Here is a 21,530-nt window from a genome sequence, read left to right as displayed (position 1 = left end):
ACAAAGTCAATGCAAATTGAGTTTTTTCACATGGTTCATATAAATATGCTTATTTTTACTCTCAATGGCTAAAATTAGTTTGTTTTAGGAGTATTATGCTTCAAAAAGTGTCTGTGACAAATTTTGTTACAAAAAACAACAAAAACAAAAGGTCAAAAAACAAGGAAATACATAAGAAATTCATGAAACAATAAAATGAATAAGAAATTAATTTTGATACCGAATTTTTTTTCAAGTACATTTGCTAAGAATGCCACAAAGAATAATTATACCAAAAATGAGCACTTTTGGAGCTTTATTTACTGATTTAGATGAAAGATTCTGATTTCTCACATAAATTATCATAATTCATCAAAATAAAAAAAAGGAGACTATTTTCTAAAATTTAAAAACACGATCTTGTAGATTACATCGCACACTACCATTGTGCAAAGTTCCGCGGCGATCGCGCGATCAACGGCCGAGATCTTGGGGGGGGCCCTTGAGGCCCCCCCCCCAGTCTTTCGAGCTACCAAAATAGCCCAGTCTTTTTAGGGTTAAGTTGATAAAAATCATGCAAAATTTTGTTGATCAAACTGCTCCCTCAGTGTATCAGCATTTGAGTTGGAATTTGGGACATATGATTGCCATGAAGACACATTTTTATTAAAGACAAAATATGTGTTGCCATGGCAACAACATTTTTTGTACAAATCATACAACTATATGTATGATTTGAGCTGACTCCCTTTAATAGTTTGGTTCGACACATGTATCAGCCAAAAGGAAGTGTCAGATCCAGCATAACATACACTATGTCTGCCCCAAAATTTTCATTTAGGCAAAAATATTAATAGATTGTGAATAGATTGCTTGTTTGAAGAAACTCTTCTGCAAACTTATCTCGCAATAACCCATTCCTCCCGCAATTCTCCAAGAGCTCCCAGTGCCCCCAAACAAGATTTTTTATGCCTCTGCCACGAAGTGTAGCCGGAGGCATTATGTTTTCGGGTTGTCCGTCCTTCCGATGGTCCTTCTGTCAGTAATCAATTTTGTGGACAGCATAACTAAAAAATCGTTTGAGGTATCTAAATGAACTTGGCAAGTATATGTATGAGGGGGTGAAGTTGTGCCTATCAACTTTTGGGTCCAAAGGTCCAAAGGTCAAGGTCAAATGCACAAAATTTCACTATTTCCCACATATCTATGCAGTGCCTGAAGTTATTTTCCTGAAACGTAGTGCATACATGTATTACTTAATTAAGATTCTCTAGTGAGAGTTTCGATCATGAGGTCAAAGGTCAAGTTCAAATTATATTTATGCAATGCCTGCAAGCTCTTTCTTAAAACTTGGTGTATACATACAAATTGTATATTGTATTACCCAATAGAGATTCTCTGGGAAGTTTTTGGCCAAGAAGGTCAAAGGTCAAGTGAAAGTGCTAAATTTCACTTCTTTCTCCATATCTCGGAAGTGGCTGAAGGTATCATCATGAAACTAATATTTATGCATGTTCTGCCTGACAGTAATTCTATTGGGAATTTTAAGGTCATAGGATCAAAGGTTAAGGGTCAAAGGCCAGGTAAAAATTCCACCAATTTACAATTTAATACAGAAATTACACTTTTTCTCTATACCTTGAAATTGCCCAATGCATAGACTTTGATAAAAGGGTTAAAAGTCAAGTAAAAATCCTCAAATCCCCAAATACGGTACATGCTCTTTTAGAAAATGTAGCCATTCATCCAATTAAATCTAGTTCAAGGAAAGTGAACACTCAACACATTATAACATGTCATTTTAATATTTTGCCAATGAGATGAAACTGTCATCACACATTCTCCAGGGCCCCATTTCATAAAAGATGTTAGGATAGCAACTCTTTGCTGGAATGGCAACTTACCGTAGCAACAGACAATCAGGAGGCTGGAATTCCTGTTGTTACCATGACAATTGCCATTCCAGCAAGAGCTGCTATCATATCAACTTTTTGTGAAATGGGGGCCAGATGTACTATATAGACCTATTAGGAGAATCATACATTATGGCGGAGGCATACCAGTCGCCATATTTTTTTTTTTTTTTTTGCAGGTTGACAAAGAAAGGATTGGTTGGTAATGCATCTGTGCGAAAGAAGTAAAGTGGTAGATGTATCCCCTTTCCACTATCAACTACAAATGCCATCGAATAATGCAAAGTATTGATCAGGCGCGAGGTATGAATCGACTGTGCGCTGATGGGTTCACAAACTCTTTTGTTCTACACAAAAGAGGCACCTGCATGGGGTCAGCAAAAGCGAATATCTACTGAGCTCAGCCTTGACTGCTATGTACATCTTCATACAAGTTTTATAACAAAATACACGCACACTACATTGGAAAAAGGCAATACATGCAGTTTTCATTCTGAGAGAAAGCTAATATTGATAGAAGAAACCCTAATCTTCCTATTAAAGCCATTTTTCTTGGCAGCAATAACACAAATAAACATTAATTTAGGCCATGAATGTAGGCACTCTCTTCTACATTTTATGAACCTGGGCCCTGTTTTATCAAAATTTAAAATCGAATATAAGTCCCAGAAATCTGTGATAACTCTCCCAAATTAATCACAAGTCCATTAATCGATGATAACTTCGTGATCAACTATATCTCTGATTGATTGTATCTTCGATACAATCAGTCATTAAATTTTAATCCATAACTTGTCTCATTACGGCATATGGGGGAAGGCCTTGGAGTGGTTCAGGAGTTACCTGCAAAACCAAAAACAATATATATCTCTGAACGAGAATAACTCAAGTTTTAAATCTATTAAATGTGGCGTCCCTCAGGGTAGTATATTAGGTCCTTTACTTTTTATTGTTCATATTACTTATTTCTGTAAATCGTCTGATATACTCTCATTTATACTTTTTGCTGACGATTAAAATGTTTTCTTTTCTCATCAAAACCCAGTTACGGGTAAATTACAGAATACCGGCAGCCAATCACGGAGAGCGCAAATCGCTCTGAAAAGAGCGTAATTATGCATACCGATAGCAACCATCTGAAATATTAATCCGATCTGCGATACGGTCCGTGATTCGGCTGTCGACAATTGCATTTGTTTACGTGTGTTTTCTTTGGTCTGGGCGGTGAGAAGTGTGGTATCTTACGTTGTTCTCGGGGGTTTCGGGGGTGTCCCCCGAATAATGTAGTTCTAGATCATGACGATGCTTGTAGTCTAGACAATCCGTTAAAATTTACCCGAATTTACGATGTATACTCACGTTTTTAGGAGTCGAGGATAGTCCATATCCTAGAAATCAATAGCAATTTAGGTGAGACAAGAAAACAATCACTTATCTAATTGCTGGTGGTAGCTTACAGTAGCTGCTTACGCACTGTGTGGGTGCGCTTGACAGCCCACCATGTTGACTCTATGCAGTCATACAACAGTACCCTACACATAACAGCTTATGATGCGTACGCGTGCAGTTGTAGCGCGTATTGAGTCTGCAGAACGCACGCATGTTTAATAGTACAGTGTACAATGCGTATAGCAGTTGAGTGCGCACATGTCTCTTGACAATACGCGTATACGCGCTGCCTTGCCAAACTAGTGTGTAGTGTGATTGATCGTGAATGACTTGTGCGATTGTGTTGAAAAAAGTGAAAGGAAGAAGAGCTGCTAGCTGTGATGACGTCATCACCTTTAAGATAGTTCCGTCAAAATCGGCTGGATTTTCTTTATCGATGATTTACTCAAGTTATTTTGATTTAGAGCAGGTTTCCTCTGAAACCACTCAATTTTCATAAAAATTGTGTGGTCAACCTACTTTTTGACGGCCGTTCCGTTCCCGGGCTTTTTTGGGGCCCCAGACGACGGGAAAGATGAATTTCAGCCCTTTGGACTGAAATTCATCTCTAAGGGAGAGCCGCCGGAGACGGGGCCAAAGGCCCCCGCTTCCGGCGGCTCTTATATGCACCAATATGCTAATTTATATGACGCAAAACCAGTATTCTGTAATTTCCCCCCCCCCCCCAGTTACTCTCATAGACATTGTCAACTCTGAATTGTAAAAAGTGACTCCGTGTATAAGAGCCAATAAATTCTCTCTTAATCTTCAGAAAACTATAGTATATGTGTTTTAGTAAATCCTTAGAAATATTAAGCACAGTCCATTTTTTATGATACTCGGTTAGAACGTGTATCCCATATAAAATTTCTTTGTATTACAGTGGATGATAAACTTTTGTGGAGGCCTCATATCATTAATATAAGTAAAATAATTTCACGTAATATTGGTATTATTAACAGACTTTAGTTTCACATTCCATCGTCTTCTTTGTTAACATTGTATTTTTCCTTAATATTACCTCATCTTAATTACAGAATTTTGGCATGGGTCAGCGCCCATCAAATTTTATTAGATAAATTATTGTTATTGCAGAAAAAAAGTACTTCGTATTATCTGTGGGGTTTTGCCACATTCCCACTCAGATTCATTATTCATCAAATACAAGATTTTAAAAATTCAAGATTTGTTTCTTTTTCAACTGGGTCAATTTATTTTCAACTACAACACAAATCCTTTCCCCAATATTTCTAATTCAATGTTTCCCAGAAATCAATGTTTTCATGATTATCCTACTAGGTGGTCTAATGAGTTTCATTTACCCCTTTTCAGAACCTTATTAGCTCAGAATACATTTATGTATACCGACCCTAAATTTTGGAATTCATTAAGTTCTGAAATGAAAAATTCTCCATCGTTATATTCTTTTAAGTGTAAATTGAAATCTTTTTTGTTAAATTCTGGCTGAGATATTTATGTTCATTTCCTATATAGGTTACAGCATACATAAGGTTCATCATCACTTATTGAATTCATCTTTTCACAATGAAAAATGGCATTATAAAGTAATGAAATTCAGCATTTTATTTCTTTCTCCACAGCTGCGTGCAGTCACCAATTGTCTGAAATACTTCCTCAATCTCCTTTTTCATTTCTCTGTCCAGCGTATAGGCATTCTCTCTATCTCCTCTCTTTCATTTCTTCCTTTAAATTTGTTTTTGCTCTATTCCTTTCATTCGTATCCCCCTCTGTTTAGTCATGTCATGTTGTTGTGTCTCTGTTGTTTGTTTCATTTTGTCTTATTTTCTGTATTATGTACTTGTAATTATAATAAGTATTTTTGAAGATATTTTAGAGTGGTCCACAATCTACAAGCAATGCTTTTTAGTGGACCTCTCAGTTCTCATTTTTTAATCCTTCAAACACAACTTTGTAATTCCAGTATGTGTGCATATCTTTGTAAGTTTGTTGATTATCATCGATTGTCATACTTTGTAATGTATATTAATTCATAATATGCTTATGATTGAATTTTTTGACTTACTTTGTGTTATGTTCTGTTGAAAGAAAAAAATGAAAATGAGAATGAGAATGAAATAAATGAAATGAAATGAAATGAAATGAAAATCTCCGTTTTATCAAGAAACCCATAACTGAAATGAATTATAACTTTCTCTCAAATCAACTATAACCTTGCAAATCAATGATAACTATGTCATTGATCCAAAATCAACTAGAGACCATCTAGGTAAACTCAGTTGTAAGGCAATTTACTGAAGAAAGATTGCCGCGAGTTAAATTGTAAGATTTTTCTAGTCTAGCTGGTATTATCACAAACGTCCATCTGTCTAACTGCTAATTTTTTTCTAACACTTAGTTCCATTTCAAGCCCCTAATACGGTCTGTTTCTTATTTCCATTTCAAGCCCCTGATACGGTCTGTTCTTTGTACCCAATTCATGATCGACATGCATTGCTCACGTGACTGCTGAACACGAACAGTACAGGAGTAGTAGTATAGCATCACCCACCTTGCTCGTGTGGCGCCTTGGCAGGCACAACACGGCCAGCCCATCAAGCCAGCAAGGGCCAGCAATCGAGCCCTGGATCAGCTTGTGGGCAATTCCGCAGTTAGAGGGACATGACCATAAAATTTCAATTTGGTTTTTTCCTTGATTTTTGTGTTTGACTTCAGAAAGAACACATTGATAATTCAGGAAAAACTATTTTTCAGGGTATCTTGATAGTTTTCGGTATTGAATTCACCAATTTTGAACAAGTAATCTTTCAGATTGAATTTCATCAGCAAAATCTCCTTAATGGTAAAGAAGATAGCTAGTCAAGTTAAATGCCATTTTCTAGCCACAAATATTGAATTCATAGAGGCAATGCAGTGCTTTCATGGATAGATTAAGTAAAATCGACTTACATGTCTTCAAAATGCAAACATGTGTGCATTTCCCCAACCATCGGACAGTCATGTAACGTTACTAACCAAAAAGTGAAATTATTTACCTCCAGAGAGTATAAAGTGTCTATGAATGATAATATTTCAATTTTTCCTGCTGTGTCCAATGACTAATTGAAATACAAAAATAAGTATTACTAATCATTATAGAAGTTAGAAATAACAGCAGTCAAAATGTGTAACGTTACTAACCACGTAACGTTACTAACGACAGCCTGTGTGTATTGTAACGTTACTAACCATGAAATAAGTGAATAAGACTCCAATGGACAGGTCCTGGTCTGGCAAAATTTTGCCTGATGATAGAGCCAGATGTCAACTACAAGATTACGTGGTCATACAGTAAAAAGATATTGGCTTTTTTTTAGTAAATTAATTATGCAAATTTACCCATGAAATCATATTTTCACCTATAACTCCATAAAAAAGACTGAAGAATTGCTAAATTTTTGTGTAAGAGTTCCTCAAGACACATCAAACAATTTCCTTGCAAAAAAATAGCAAAATCAAAATCAGTTTCTTTTGTTTTTTATTGTTTTGTTAATTTCTTATGTATTTTAATGTTTTTTCACCTTTTGTTTTCTATTGTTTTGTTTTTTTTGCCAAAATTTGTTGCAGGCACTTTTTCAAGCTTATCTACATTACAATTGATTAATTTCACTGGTCAAAGGTTGAAACAATCTAATTAATATCAAATTAACGAAAAAACACAATTTGCATTGGCTTTGCACAAGATACCATGAATTTGAGCTTTTTTCAGGTCGACATGCATTTATGCAAAACATTACATAATTGCAGAACGGTGTACCCGGACGTCGCAAATTTGGTCTCAAAATATGCGGGAGACTTCAATGAAAAAAGGTCATGAAACGATGCAGCAAAATCTTTACGCGTTGCGGAATCGTGGCGGGAAATGTTGGGGGGGGGGTCTGCAGCATTCGCATCACTACAGAAGGCTCACAAGGTGTACATTGAGCGATTTTTTTTTTTTTTTTAAACCACTTCCCATGGGAAGGGGCAATTGATGGAGTCTGTGGGCCAGCAGAGCATTTTGTGTGGAAAGTAGTGTTAAAAACAATTGAGGCCATCACTTCAAATTTTCTGTCCCAATTTGAAATTATCATACAACGGTTTGTCAGGGGTAATTACGCTTCAGGTACAGCGAACAGACTTTTTTGTTTTCAGAGCAATGCAGAGATTAGACATTCAAACCGGTCGAAAAGAAAAAAGAAATACTTGTCTTTAGACTTGAATAAACATGAATTCAACTGCAGTTGTAATACACTGTATTATTTGAGTTAATGTCGTGACTTAAACTACTTTCACAAAAATATAAAACATTGCATTATGCTGGATTCCTATTGTGCAATGACTACGCACACCACAATTGGCCATACACTGTACATACTACATACCGGTACATTAGTCTTTGCTCTTTGATTTCTTTCCCCTTTACTAAAGGTACTCTTGATAAGGAACACATTAACTGTTTTGCTCAATAAAACAGGCTTCTTTTGTGAATTACTGTGAGTCATGATGAACAGTGATCGGCAAAGTTATGAAACTGTGGATATCACTTGACCAAGTCTTTAAAAGTGGTACTTTTTTTAGTTTGTAATTCATCCAAACTGTTTTTCTAGTCTTTTTTAACATGTACAAGTACAATGGTACTATACTGCATGAGTTTGATGATTGAAATAAGAGTTTCATGTCTTATCTGATGTTTCTTAGCTTTAACTGTGCATTCTCATGAGGAAACATGTAATGATTTGAGTTAACACACAATTCTGTAATCACTGGACAAACCGTAACGTTACTAACCGTAACGTTACTAACCATGATTTTTGTACTTAATTTTCAAACAAAGTTACAATGAGAAAGGATATTTGGGGTAGATATTGCCCTTAAAGCTAGAAATGAAAAATAAGTGTTGATATATTTGAAGCTATACCAGTTTTAGCAAACTTTTTGTTCAAAGATGCCCATCAATTTTTTATGTCCTTTTTTTGTAACGTTACTAACCGGCATTAAAAGCAGACCTTTCTTCTAGAATAATTCATAAAATGATTTCATTCTTTGCTCTGTTGTAGGTCTACACTAGAATGATCTTTGGTGACATTAATGAGACTTCACATCCACAGACAGAGAAATGAGTCTAATCTAAATCATGAGAATGTCCCTAAAATGTAACGTTACTAATTGCCCTTGTGTAAAACATTACATGAACGTGTAACAAGTTTATGTAGTTCTTCAGTGTTTGTCAATACTCTCATAAGACTTAAAACAATGCATACTGACTTTTACCTTCAGTCACACTGCGCAGATATCCTCTATTACCCAATGCATTCTATCATTAGGCAGATTTCTGGGGCTTGTCAGCGCCACACACACACTACACACTTACATGCTGCACTGTACTATGCGAGCTGTGTGAGCGCTTCGTGTTGTACACATACGTTTGTTTTGTTTTGTATGTACTGTATTGTTTTTTAAGCAGACCATGCAGGAAACTAGGCTCGGCCACCAGTCGTTATTTCGATTAAATACATTATAAGTCATGTGTGATGACTTATACTGTAAATTCCAATCAATTATAAGTCTCTTCGTAAAATTGAAAATTATGGTTGATGTAAAGTTATGATTGATTTGATTGATTATAAGTGGATCAGAGTTATCATTGATTTCATGATCAATGATAACTATCGCTTGATAAAACAGGGCTCTTGATCTGGTATACCAGGTTCCCTTGTATCAGCAGACGCCATGGGAACCTAGTATACCAGGTTCCCATGAGGAATGGATTAAAGTGTTCTCAAAGATCATATTGTATTGGATTGGGGGGGGGGGGTAATGCACATTGGAAACAGAAAATACCCCTGTCAATCATATACTGATATATATTTTGTAAGTTGGTGATTGTAAAATTGTGATGTACCTATGACTATGGGTTCTAGGACAGTTAACCCTCAGTGGACAGCTGTCCCAGGCCCTTCCCCTGACCCTAGCCCTAATCCTAATCCTGAATCTTTTCCTAACCCAAATTCTAACCTTAAACCTTACTCTAACCCTAATCTTTACTCTAACCCTATCACTAACTGGTATTTAGCAGGGGGAGGGGATGTTCAGATACAATGGCCGTGCATTCCATTGCAAATGACATGTTTTTCATGTGATCAGTTCCCAAAGTTGTATTCTGTTTGTCCACCAATATATTGTATAGCTCTCATCGAACACCACGTGTCTCGCCAAGCAGACCGAAGAGCCCGAGGAGAAAAGATGCACAAAGTTTGGTGTCTGAAAGTGAGTAATTTGCCACTATTCTCATTTGCACAGCTCTTGAAATTGCTTCCGCAAATCATAAGGATATTAGCTGTATTTATTTGTTGTGCAGATAATCCGTAACAACAGTCAGAACGAATTGCATTCTTATGTGCTCATAATGTATCTGATTGTAACACATACAAAGGATTGCCATTTAAGCTTCCAAATTTGCAAAAGAAGAGGTATTTTCCATTGAGCACACATCGGTACTGAGGAAAAAAGAGGCAGCTATAAAGTATGTGTACACACAATGAGGTTCTTGTTAGTTCCCTGCAGATATGAAGTGGTGGGTTTAAACACAAGACTCCATATTTGCTGAACCAACTTCTTTTTATGCCTCCACCATGAAGAGGTGCTGGAGGCATTATGTTTTTGGGTTGTCCGTCCTTCCGTCCCTCCGTCCGTCCTTCCATCCTTCTGTCCTTCCGTCCTTCCGTCTGTCCGTCCGTCCGTAATCTTGTGGATAGCGTAACTAAAAAACCGTTTGAGGTATCTTAATAAAACTTGGCATGTATGTATTAGGGGGAGAAGTTGTGCCTGTCAACTTTTGGGTACAGATGCTCAAGGTCAAATGGTGAAAATTTCACTATTTCCCCCATATCTATACCTTGACTGAAGGTATTTTCTTGAAACTGTGTGTATATATGTTCTACCCAATAAAGATTTTCTGGTTAGAGTTTTGGGTCATGAGGTCAAAGGTCAAGTGAAAAGGCTAAGATTTCACTTTTTTCTCCATATCTCCGAAATCATCTAAGGTATCCTCATAGAATATACTGCATATGCATGTAATGACTAGTAGTGATTATCTAGGGAATTTTGGAGTCATGGGGTCAAAGGTCAGTGGTAAAAGGTCAAGGTCAACTCTTCAAAATTTCACCTTTTCCCTCATATTTATGCAATGCCTGCAGGATTTTTTTTTATACCCCCGCCAAACGAAGTTTGAAGGGGGTATATAGGAATCAGCGGACGGTCAGGCGGTCGGTCGGGCGGTCGGTCCGTTGCAAATCTTGCGTCGCGAACTACTTCCTCAGTTTCCAACCGATTCCCATAAAACTTGGCACAGATGTGTGCCTTGGGTTGTAGATGTGCAAGACATATTTTTTGACAGTACCCAAAAGTACGTTGCCATGGTAACGGCATATTATGGGCAAAAATGGGTACAAATCTTGCGTCGCGAACTCCTCCCACAGTTTCTGATCAATTTTTATGAAATTAGGTACAGATGTTCATCTGAATATGTTAATGTGCAAGACACATATTTCCGCAGTGGCAAAAAGTGCGTTGCCATGGTAACGGCATGTTATTGGTAAAATATAGGGCAAAATGCTTCATGGCAAAACTGCTTCATCAGTGTTCTTTCAATTCTCATGGAATTCATATTGAATGTTTGTCTTAGGATATAGGTCAGCATGACACATTTCTTGACAGTGACAAAAAGTATGTTGCCATGGTAACAGCTCACATATTATGAGCCAAAATGATGGAAAATTTTGTGTTGCAAACTACTTCCTCAGCTTTTGCCCAATTTCCATGAAACTTGGTACAGATGTGTGCCTTTGGTTGTAGATGTGCAAGACGCATTTTTCGACAGTACCCGAAAGTACGTTGCCATGGTAACGGCATATTAGTGGCAGAAGATCAAGGAAAGATCTTGCGGATTTAACTACTTCCTCAGTGTTTTGACCAAAGCTTATGAAATGTTGTTTTAACCAAAGCTTATGAAATGTTGTTTGGCGGGGGTATAACCAGTCGCTGTAGCGACATTTCTAGTTTTTTTTTAAACTTGGTGTATACATGTTTTACCCAGTAGAGATTCTGTATGAAGTTTTTTTTCCAAAAAGGTCAAAGATCAAGTGAATGTGCTGAATTTCACTTCTTCCTCCATATCTTAGAAGTGGCTTAAGGCATCATCGTGAAACTTAGTACATACAGTGCACTCCCTTTATAACGAAATGCTCGGGACCGGCCGTTTTCTTTCATTATAATGAAATTTCGTTATAACCGAACAAATACAATATATAACAAAAACAAGGTAACCACGTATATATCATATTATGTTTGTTGAATACTCATCATACACTGGAAAGCTATGTGAAATGGGATGGTACCTTTTTGATTTCGTTTGGATGTTACATTTAAAAGAGAGCATAAAGTTCTTTTTGTCACACAATAAGTCGTATAGAAAATGATAGTTTAGGATTCCATTACAGTTCGCTATTCCAAAGATTCGTTTCTCACTAAAGTTCGTTATTCCGAAAGACTCTTTGTTCCGAAGTTTCGCCATTCCTGGGAATCCGAAGGTTTGTTCATTGTTTTGAAGCTTCGCTCTTCCGACGATTCGTTATTCCGAAAGTTCATAATTTAGATGTAAATATATTGTTCGTTTTCCGAAGGCTGGTTGATCAGAAAATGAAATGAGTTTTGTCATTTCAAAGGTTTGTAAATGAAAAAATGAGAATGGTTCACTGTTCCGAAGGTTTTTTAATCCGACAAGGAAATAAGGTTTGTTATTCCGAACCGAAGAAGGTTTGTAAATCAAAAAAAAAAAAAAAGAGAGAAACGTTAGTTATTTCGTAGGTTTGGTTATCTTAGGACGATTATGAAGTTTGCAATTCCCAAGTTTTGTTAGTGGACACACCTTTTTTAAACTTTTTTTAATGTTCCGATTAACGAAAGTTTAGAATTCCTATTATTTTCTGACTAACGAACCGTCATATCATAAGAACCATATCTCATTGTCGGTTTAACAAACTTTAGTAATAACGAACTGTTTGAATAACGTCAAAATGTTAGTAATAACAAACCCTATTTCATTTCCAAACTAACGGACATTTAGGTGTATCAGAATCTGTGTGTTTTGTCATAAAGTACCTTTGGAACAATAAAACGAACCTTTTTTAATTTCAGATTATTGTATTACAATAATGCAAGTTCCCCTCGGAAACTGTGCAGGACACAAGGAGCGAACACGTACACAGTGATGTGAAGCGTTCACCCATGCAGAGACGCTATAAATGCTTGTTCCGCTACGTATTTTCGGAAGCGATTCGCATTTCGTTATAACGGAGCACATTTCTTTTGTTTTTCTTTGTCAGTGGTACTCAAAAAAGATTTCGTTATAACGAAAATTTCACTATAATTGTGTTCGTTATAAGCGAATTTTGTACCATAGACTTCAATGGCGATAATTTTGGGACCAGAAGTTTTACTTCGTTAGAACCGTGTTTGTTATGACGGGAGTGCTCTGTATTTATGCATGTTTGGCCTGACAGTGATTCTCTTTGGAATTTTGGGATCATAGGTTCAGAGGTCAGGTTAAAATGCTTGCAATTTACTATTTAATAGAAAAATTATATTTTTTCTCCATACTTTGGCAAATAGTCAGTGCATAAATGTATAAAAGGGTCAACAGTCAAGTAAAAGTCCTCAAATCCCCAAATGCATGCTCTCTTAGAAAATGCAGCCATTCATCAAATTAAAACCTAGTTCAACGAAAGTGAACATTGTACCCATTTGTGACAAATATGTCATTTTAAAATTTAGCCAATTGTGTGAAACTGTCATCACCCATTGTCAAGATGTACTATAGACCTATTAGGAGAATCATGTTTTATGGTGAGGCATACCAGTCGCCATAGCGACATTTCTAGTTTGAATTATAAAACATCTTACAAAGAACATCATCTCAAGTACTATGTGACCAGCGATTTGGCAAATGCGTGTTCTCACTACCATTGTCTCACTAACAAAATAAAAATGGTTATCTGTAGTCCATGCTTGACTTTTCTGTCACAGTCACTGATGTTGATCTGCAGTAATTATTCTAGCTGTAATCTATTATAGGATAGTCTCATGCTCTTGTAACATCTTTCACTAGTGCTTTAATTTCTGTTCTTCCAAAGAGCAGTTTGAGCAATCACAGCAGGTCATCTGGATTCATTTAGCTCTTTTGTGACTCGTTGGCTGTTTCAAACCCTTGTTATCTTTTCTGATAGTCAATAGCTCCGTAGGCTCTCACCAAAGTCTTATAAGATTGCTAACCAAGAACAAGACTCCCTTATGGGTATTATGTAATAAATAGGTCAGTGCACCATAATAACATTACAATTTGGGTAGTGAAAATGGGTGCCATGTTTTCAGTCTTCTGTTGAAGTAGGATATCATCCTGATACCATTGACCAAGGACAATCTGAGAACCCCCCCCTTCCCTGCATTGTGTTCATTGTACAATGAGGCAGTTATGCAGATGCAATCAAGAAGGGACCAGTCAGTTTTCTCAGTATGAACATTTTGCATTTTCTCACACATGTAAAATGGTAGCTTTGACAGAATGTAGCTTCAGGACCATTATCATCACTGTGGAATAACTGATATATTTTTAAAGTAGAAATTAAAAGTAGTTGTTTTAAACTTCAAAATACCCATTTCAAGATTGGTATTTTGTAAGATTTCTCGGTGACACTAAAGAAGTGTTTTAGCTTGCTGGTTTACGATAACAGAAGTATGTATGATGCAATGATTTTATAACAGGTTTGTGCAAATCAATCTCAACATTTTGGGGCATGACTGCCCTGAGGTCTAAAATTCTGTTTAATCTTTAAGTGGCTGTCATCAGCTATAAAAATAATTTTTGTTGCTTTCTTTTGGAAGGGTAATAATATTCGAATGTAATATTACAACAGCAATATATAGATCCCAATGTAATGGCAGTGTTAATTATGATAAAGATTCCTCTGAAAAGGTCAAAATGTCTTTATGTCAGTATTTTTTTTTTGTGTGTGTGTACCCAGGGCATTTCATAGTCATTCAGTTTATAGTATTTTCCATGTCTTTTATCATTCTATCTGTTAATTACATGTATATTAAGAGCTTCACTGGCTTTGTCTAAAACTCTGATAGAGCATGTAATAAAGTTATGCTATATGTATCAACAATAAGGTTTATGGTCAGAGATGTAATTCGGCATCACATTGTAGGAAGGAAAATGCATGAGCAAAGGCAAGGAAAGGACAGAAAGGGTATGCCACATACATGTACGTTGTATGTAAGATGACAGATAAACTCAGCTAGTTCATTAGCACCATGTATGTATATTTGGAAAATCAAGCTCTCTCTCCCTATATATACCCTATATAATTGCATGGATGGGTGTACCCTAAGTGCAAATTCTTCACTTATAAATTACAAATAATGTACTTGAAAGTAGCTTTAATCAAACTAAGCACTAGAAGCTTTTTGACATGTCCCACCACCACCATAAAAAAAAAATCAAACAAACAGACAAACATTTGATGTGACATTGATATGACAAATGTTTTTTGGCATCACCTTACATCATGAATGCAAAGAGAAATCTGCACTTTGCAACTGTGTGTTGATCTGTATTTCAATGTAGCTTCGGAAGGTGCATTGTTACCTTGACTTTGCACATTTGCTTTTTTGTTATTATTCAGTTTTTATGCTTCTGCCACGAAATGTCGCTGAAGGTATCATATTTTGGGTTGTCTGTCTGTCTGTCCATCCGTCTGTCCGTCCGTCCGTAATGAATTTTGTGGACAGCGTTACTAAAAAAAAAAAAAAAATCATTTGATGTATGTTAGTGAAACTTAAAATATGTATGTATGAGGGGACAAATTTGTATCTTTCAACTTATCTGTGCATTCTCAAGATCAAAGGTCAAGGTTAAATTCTTAAAATCTCACTATTTCCCCTATATCTATGCAATGCCTGAAGGTACATGTGTTTTCTTGAAACTCAATGTATACATGTACAGTGTATTACCAGATACAGAATCTGTAGAGAAAGTTTCAGGCCATGGGGGTCAATGGTCAGGTAAGAATACTAAAATTTCACTGTTTTTTCCTCAGTATCTTGGAAATGTCTGTAGGTATCTTCATGAAACTTAGTACATATGCATATATTGCCTAACAATGATTCTCTTGGGAATTCTAGGGTCACAGGGTCAAAGGCCTTGTTAAAATGCTAAAATTCTAATATTCAATGCTAAAATTATACTTTTTCTCCATACCTTGGAGATTACTCAATACATAAACTATAATGAAACTATGTATTTTGAAAATAGCTCAAAGTATTGTCATGAAAATGGATGTTACCAGTTAGTGATTATTTGAAGAGTTGTGGGTCATGAGGTCAAAGGGCAAGGATCATAGATCAAGTGACAAGGCTCTAATTCCCAAACATTTTGTGCATGATCTGTTAAACAATTTAGCCATCCATCCAAAAGAAACCTAGTTCAAGGAAAGTAAACACTCAACACATTTGTGACAAACCTGTCATTTCAAGTTGTTTTTTTCCAATTACAGTAGGTGAAACTGTTTTATTAGATTGTCAAGACGTACTCTAGGCCTATTGGGAGAACCATGCGATATGGCAGAGGCATACCAGTCACAGTAGCAACTTTTCTAGTTCCTTTCTCTCTCGAATGTGAGGCACATGGAGTGTATGCCATGACTATTGTGTGTGGACAGTAGGGTTATGAGTAAGGGAAAGAGTCTGTGTGGAATATTTGTGCCTGACTTTATAGATATACCTTGTATGCAACCAAACTGTAATTTCATTTACAATGAGAGGAGTTAAGTGTTTGTGATTTGTGACAAACAATTTGATTCTGCAATGTACAGGAGAGATGTAAAAAGTGAACAAAATGTGTAAAGAGTGTTTGTGGTACAAAGTATTCATAAATGTGTCTTGTTCATTTGTGTCAGATGGGAGTGGCAATTTTGATGATGAGTTCAAGCGGGCTATTGAGCTGTCTCTTCAGGAGTCAGGAAGGTCTCCAAAAGGTGAGCAGGCTTTGAAAATAGGTGATTTCAATCAAATAACTGGAGTGAAATCAAAGAGCTTTGTCACATTCCAGCAAATATATGCAAATGATAGCACTAATATAGGAAGCTAGTAATCTTGGCTTATGCAAAACAAGTAAAATGAAAGCAGGGGAGTTTAATTGGCAAAAGTTGTAACAAATGCAGACAAAGAGTCGTAAGTTACGCATGCTTCTAACATATAAATCATTGTCAAGGGGTTATGTTACGGTGATCTTACCGAGGGATTGTAAGACTAATAGAATTTCAAACTACTTACTCAGTTTTTCAAAAGATAAACTCTCACCCTCTAATATATAATATTCATCTTCTACTATTATATACCGTATTTATATATGTGACCATGCATCACAAAACAAACAAGAAGTCGCACTCCTTGATTTTATGTGAGGACTCAAGAAAGGTGAAAAGGGTCATCCAAGTCAATTGTGAATTTCCCATACTTTCTGAAAGAGCTATTCTTCATCTACATTATTCTTGAGTTTGGGATCATAAATTGAATGGGAAAGTGGGTTTTTAGCAGTTTTTCTACAACCCTTTTTGTGGTAGAGAAGTGTGATAAGGTTTTTCTTAGAGGCCCCTTTCCATTTCTTGAAAATCCTTTGCACACTCTTCACTTACCTCTACTAACTTTTGGAAGGATGATGTTACTGCTTTGAAAGTTGACATTTATCATTGACAGGATGTTTTAATAGAGCATTGTCAATTTCAGCTTAATCTGATAATCCCTTCATTGTTGTTGCTACAGTCCTTTACATCATGTTTTTTGTCCCATTCATGGCACAGGTAGCACGGCTTAGTAAAGATTAAGGGCTTGGATAGACTCTGTACTTCAGAGCCTCTTTTCTCGGTTTAAACTTTTCCACAGTATGGGCTTTCTTTCCAATATTTATATAGGTTAGGAGAGTCCATTTGAATTGAGTTATACATCATTTTAAAGCTTAGAGTCTGCCTGCTCTTTTAGAATCTGTCCTTAACTGAAAATCCATGTCTGACGACTTTTTGTTGGTTTTGTGATGCAGGGTGATATATATATATATATACATGTATGTGGTCAATAGCACAATCAGGGTATGCAATTGCGCAACAGGGGAAAAATGAAAAAAACTTGGTCAAAATGCTTTTTTTGCTGTTTGTTGTACCTGAGTGTTAAAATTTTCATTTCATGTAAAGAAAGAGTCAAAATTTTGCATTAAACTGCGCATGAATTAGCATTTTAATTAGGGGTGTCGTATTACATTGAAATGACTAATATATTGGAAAAATTCATTAAAAAAGGAGAATGTTTTTTTTTTTTTCATCTGAAATTGCTTTTAGATATTCCTGATAAATATCCCTTTCATTCACCACCAGCACATAGCCATGACATATCACAAAGTATGAATAAATGTCATATTTTCACTACTCAAAATGGATGATCAATTTTGTAGGCATTACTTTGAATTCAAATAAAACCACTTTTAAATATTTTATAATATTTCACTTTTGCCAAAGAGTGAAGAAGTGAAACTTTCAGGAATGGGTAACAGACATATATTGGCCATTATAACAAAGACTTATGAAATTAGAGCTGGTACTTTGGAAGATATGATATTTTTCATTAAAAAATTATCTGTACAGTTTGACCTTGAATGTGCGCATAGTGTTTGGATCCATTCCTATATTTGTAAACACAGATAGAAGAATGAATATGAGGTTTATTGATGACTTGAGTTGATATCCAAGTTGTGACACTCAAACAATGACATATTAAACCAAAATACTATTTTTTAGCTTATGATATCTTTAAAAATTGAAAAAGCATTGAAATACAAACACTGAACATTTATCATATGACCTTCATGCAGTAGAATATGGGTGTGGATCAATCTTTTTTATGCCTCCGCAACGAAGTGGCTGGAGGCATTATGTTTTCGGGTCGTCCGTCCGTCCGTCCGTACGTCCGTCCGTCCCGTTTTGTTTTTGTCGATATCTCAAGTACCGTGTGGTGGTTTTACATCAAACTTGGTATGAGGGTATATCCTTGGGGGATAATACTTTGTGTGGATTTTAGGGTCACAGGGTCAAAGGTCAAAGGTCACAGGTTATTTTGTGAAAAAAATTGAAATTTCATGTTTTTCTCCATATCTCGCAAATGGTTCAAGGTATCTTCATGGAACTTAGTATATATGCTTGTACCGATGGGCAGTGATTATCTAGGGAAGTTGGGGGTCATGGTTCAAAGGTCAGGGGGTCAAAGGTCAAGGTCAACTCTTCAAAATATCACTACTTTCCTTAAAATGCAATATGCCTGAAGGTTTTTTTTTTTTTTAACTTGATGTATGGCATGTATTACCCAATATATATTTTTGGGGAAGTTTCTTGCCAAAAGGTCAAAAGTAAAAGGTCAAGTGAAAGTGCTAAATTGCACTTTTTCCTCCATATCTCTAAAGTAACTCAAGGTATCATCTTGAAACTTACATATTTATGCATGTTCACCCTAACAGTGATTCTCTTTGGAACTGTGAGGTCAAAGGTCAAAGGCCAGGTTTAGATAATGCTATTTTCCCATTTGATACTGAAATTATACTTTTTCTCAATACCTTGAAAATTACTCAATGCATAAACTTATAAAAGGGTCAAAAGTCAAGTAAAAATCATCAGTTCCCCAAATACCTGCACTCTGACATTTTAATCATTCATCCAATTGAACCTAGTTCTAGGAAAGTGAACATTCAGCACATTTGTGTCAAACCTGTCATTTTAATATTTTGCCAATTGTGTGAAACTGTCATCACACATTGTCAAGACATTGTACTATAGACCTATTAGTAGAACCATGCATTATGGCGGAGGCATATCAGTAGCCATAGCGATATATCTAGTTTCCTCAGCAATTTGTAAAGATATAAAAAAATAAGTTCTTATTGCTCAAATTTGCTAAAATTTTCACACACTAGATTGCTACATATGTACAATTCATGGTTAAAAAACCAAGGATATTCAATAAGAGGAAAAGATTCTTTTAACCCTATTCTAACAGGGCTATTTGAGACTACGTTTTTACTGAGGGGGGGGGGTCAGTTTGACCCCCCCCCCCCCCTTCAGATCTCGGCCGCCGATTGCGCGATCGCCACGAAATTTTGCCTGAAGATAGAGCTGGATGTCAACTACAAGATTACATTGTAATACAATAGAAAGATATTGCCTTTCTATTTTTAATAAATTAATTATGCAAATTTGTGCATGAAATCATATTTTCACCTATGAACTCCATTAAAAAGACTGGAGGGTTGCTAAATTTTTGTGTCGGAATTCCTCAAGACACATCAAACAATTTTCGTGTAAAAAAATAGCACAATCGTTATCAATTTCTTTTGTTTTTTCATTGTTTTGTTAATTTCTTATGTATTTTATTGTTTTTTCGACCTTTGTTTTGTTTTTTTGACCTTTTGTTTTGTTTTTTTTTTTGCCAAAATTTGTTGCAGGCACTTTTTCAGGCTTATCTACACTAGAATTGATTAATTCCAATGATTAAAAATTAGAAGAATCTAATTTGTATCAATTTAACCAAAAAACACAATGTGCATTGGATTTGCACACGATATCATGAATTTCAGCTGCTTTTTGGTTGACATGCATATGCAAAACATTACGTAACTTCAAAACGGTGTACCCGGACGTCGCAAATTTTGTCTCAAAATATGCATGAGACTTCAATGAAAAAAGTCATGAAACGACGCGGCAAAATCTTTGCGCGTTGTGAAATCGTGGTGCGAAATGTCACCCCCCAGTTAGAATAGGGTTAAGTAGTCAAATTAGGATATACCTCACTGAAAATACAAAAAAAAATGGCTGCACTTGTTTTCCTCAGCATTTGAAAATGGCTCAAAACTCAAAACTGGCTGAACATTTATCGGCAAACAGCACACCATCTTGTAGTGTATCTTCAGTACTTTGAGGAAAAGCAGAAAAATAAGCTGTTTCTCCGTGTATAGCTGTACAGCATGGGTTAAAAGGTCACAATGTCACAAAAATAAGCCAGCATTACACTCCTACCAGGATGGGACTTCAGACCTCATAACTTTCTCCAGCTGAAAGGACCACTGTTTTTTTTTTTTTATTGCATGCGAGCAATGCCAGGAAAAAATCCATTAATTTGATACCAAACACATAGGGGTAGACTTAAAATTTGGACCTCAAATTTTGATTTTACGAAAGTTGTAAAATGCTTTTTTTTTGACACATTACTTGGGTTTTGAGGGACTTTTTGGTAATTAATCTGTAATAATTAACAGTAAATGAGAAGAAATTAGCTATTGTATTACCACATGTGCTTACTGATGTCTTAGCATGCTGCATGTGAATTTTGAACCCTAACTTATCTGGGCTATTTAGCGAACTTGAATTCCTTGGGGGGGGGGCATTATGGCCCCCCCTTCAGATCTCAGCCGTTGATTGCGTGATCACCGCAAAATTTTGCATGAACATAAAGCCAGATGTAATCTACAAGACTGTTAAGTTAAATTTTAAAAAAACTTGCATTTTCTATTATGAATTAATTAATTATGCAAATATATGCAAAAAAACCCATTTTCGTCTGTAATTGGCTTATGGAATGCTGATTTTTGGTGCAAATATTCCTAGTGACATTCTGAACATTTGTGTGTAAAAAAAAACAACTCAGTATCAAAATTAGTTTCTTATGTTTTTTATTGTTTTATCAAATTTTATGTATTTCCTTGTTTTTTCAAACTTTTGTTTTCGTCGCTTTTTTCAGCAGAATTTGTCATACACATTTTTTGAAGCATAATTACACTAAAATAAATTAATTTCAGCCATCAAAATTAAAAATATGAATCTTTATATGAATTAATTGAAAGAACACAATTTGTATTGACTGTACGCAAAATCACATTTTTGAGCAATTTTGGGGTTGACGAAAACTTTTTGAAGGGGCGTGGCTTCGGAACGGTATGCCCGGGCGCAACAAATTTGGTCTCAAAAGTTGCGCGAGACTTGAAAGTAAAAAGTCAGCGAGTAGCGCGGTCAAAATATTTTGCGCGCCGGGAATGGTCGCGGAATTCGTCGGGGGGGGGGG

General features: G+C 35.9%; 1 protein-coding gene across 1 annotated transcript in view; it reads left to right on the top strand.

Moving 5' to 3' along the window:
* LOC139722048 (ankyrin repeat and IBR domain-containing protein 1-like) overlaps positions 1 to 21,530 on the top strand; it is a 137,129-nt gene that overhangs the window by 108,480 nt on the left and 7,119 nt on the right. The window contains exons 19-20 of the mRNA XM_071633367.1: positions 9,508 to 9,587; positions 16,334 to 16,411. Coding sequence (XP_071489468.1) covers positions 9,508 to 9,587; positions 16,334 to 16,411 — 158 coding nt within the window. The remainder of the gene's footprint in view (positions 1 to 9,507; positions 9,588 to 16,333; positions 16,412 to 21,530) is intronic.

Source organism: Diadema antillarum, unplaced genomic scaffold (genome assembly GCF_040938485.1).
Source record: "Diadema antillarum isolate AM-2024a unplaced genomic scaffold, OU_Dant_1.0 scf00000156, whole genome shotgun sequence".
NCBI lineage: Eukaryota > Metazoa > Echinodermata > Echinoidea > Diadematoida > Diadematidae > Diadema > Diadema antillarum.
Note: the sequence above shows the minus strand (reverse complement) of the source record. Positions and strands in the feature narration are given on the sequence as shown.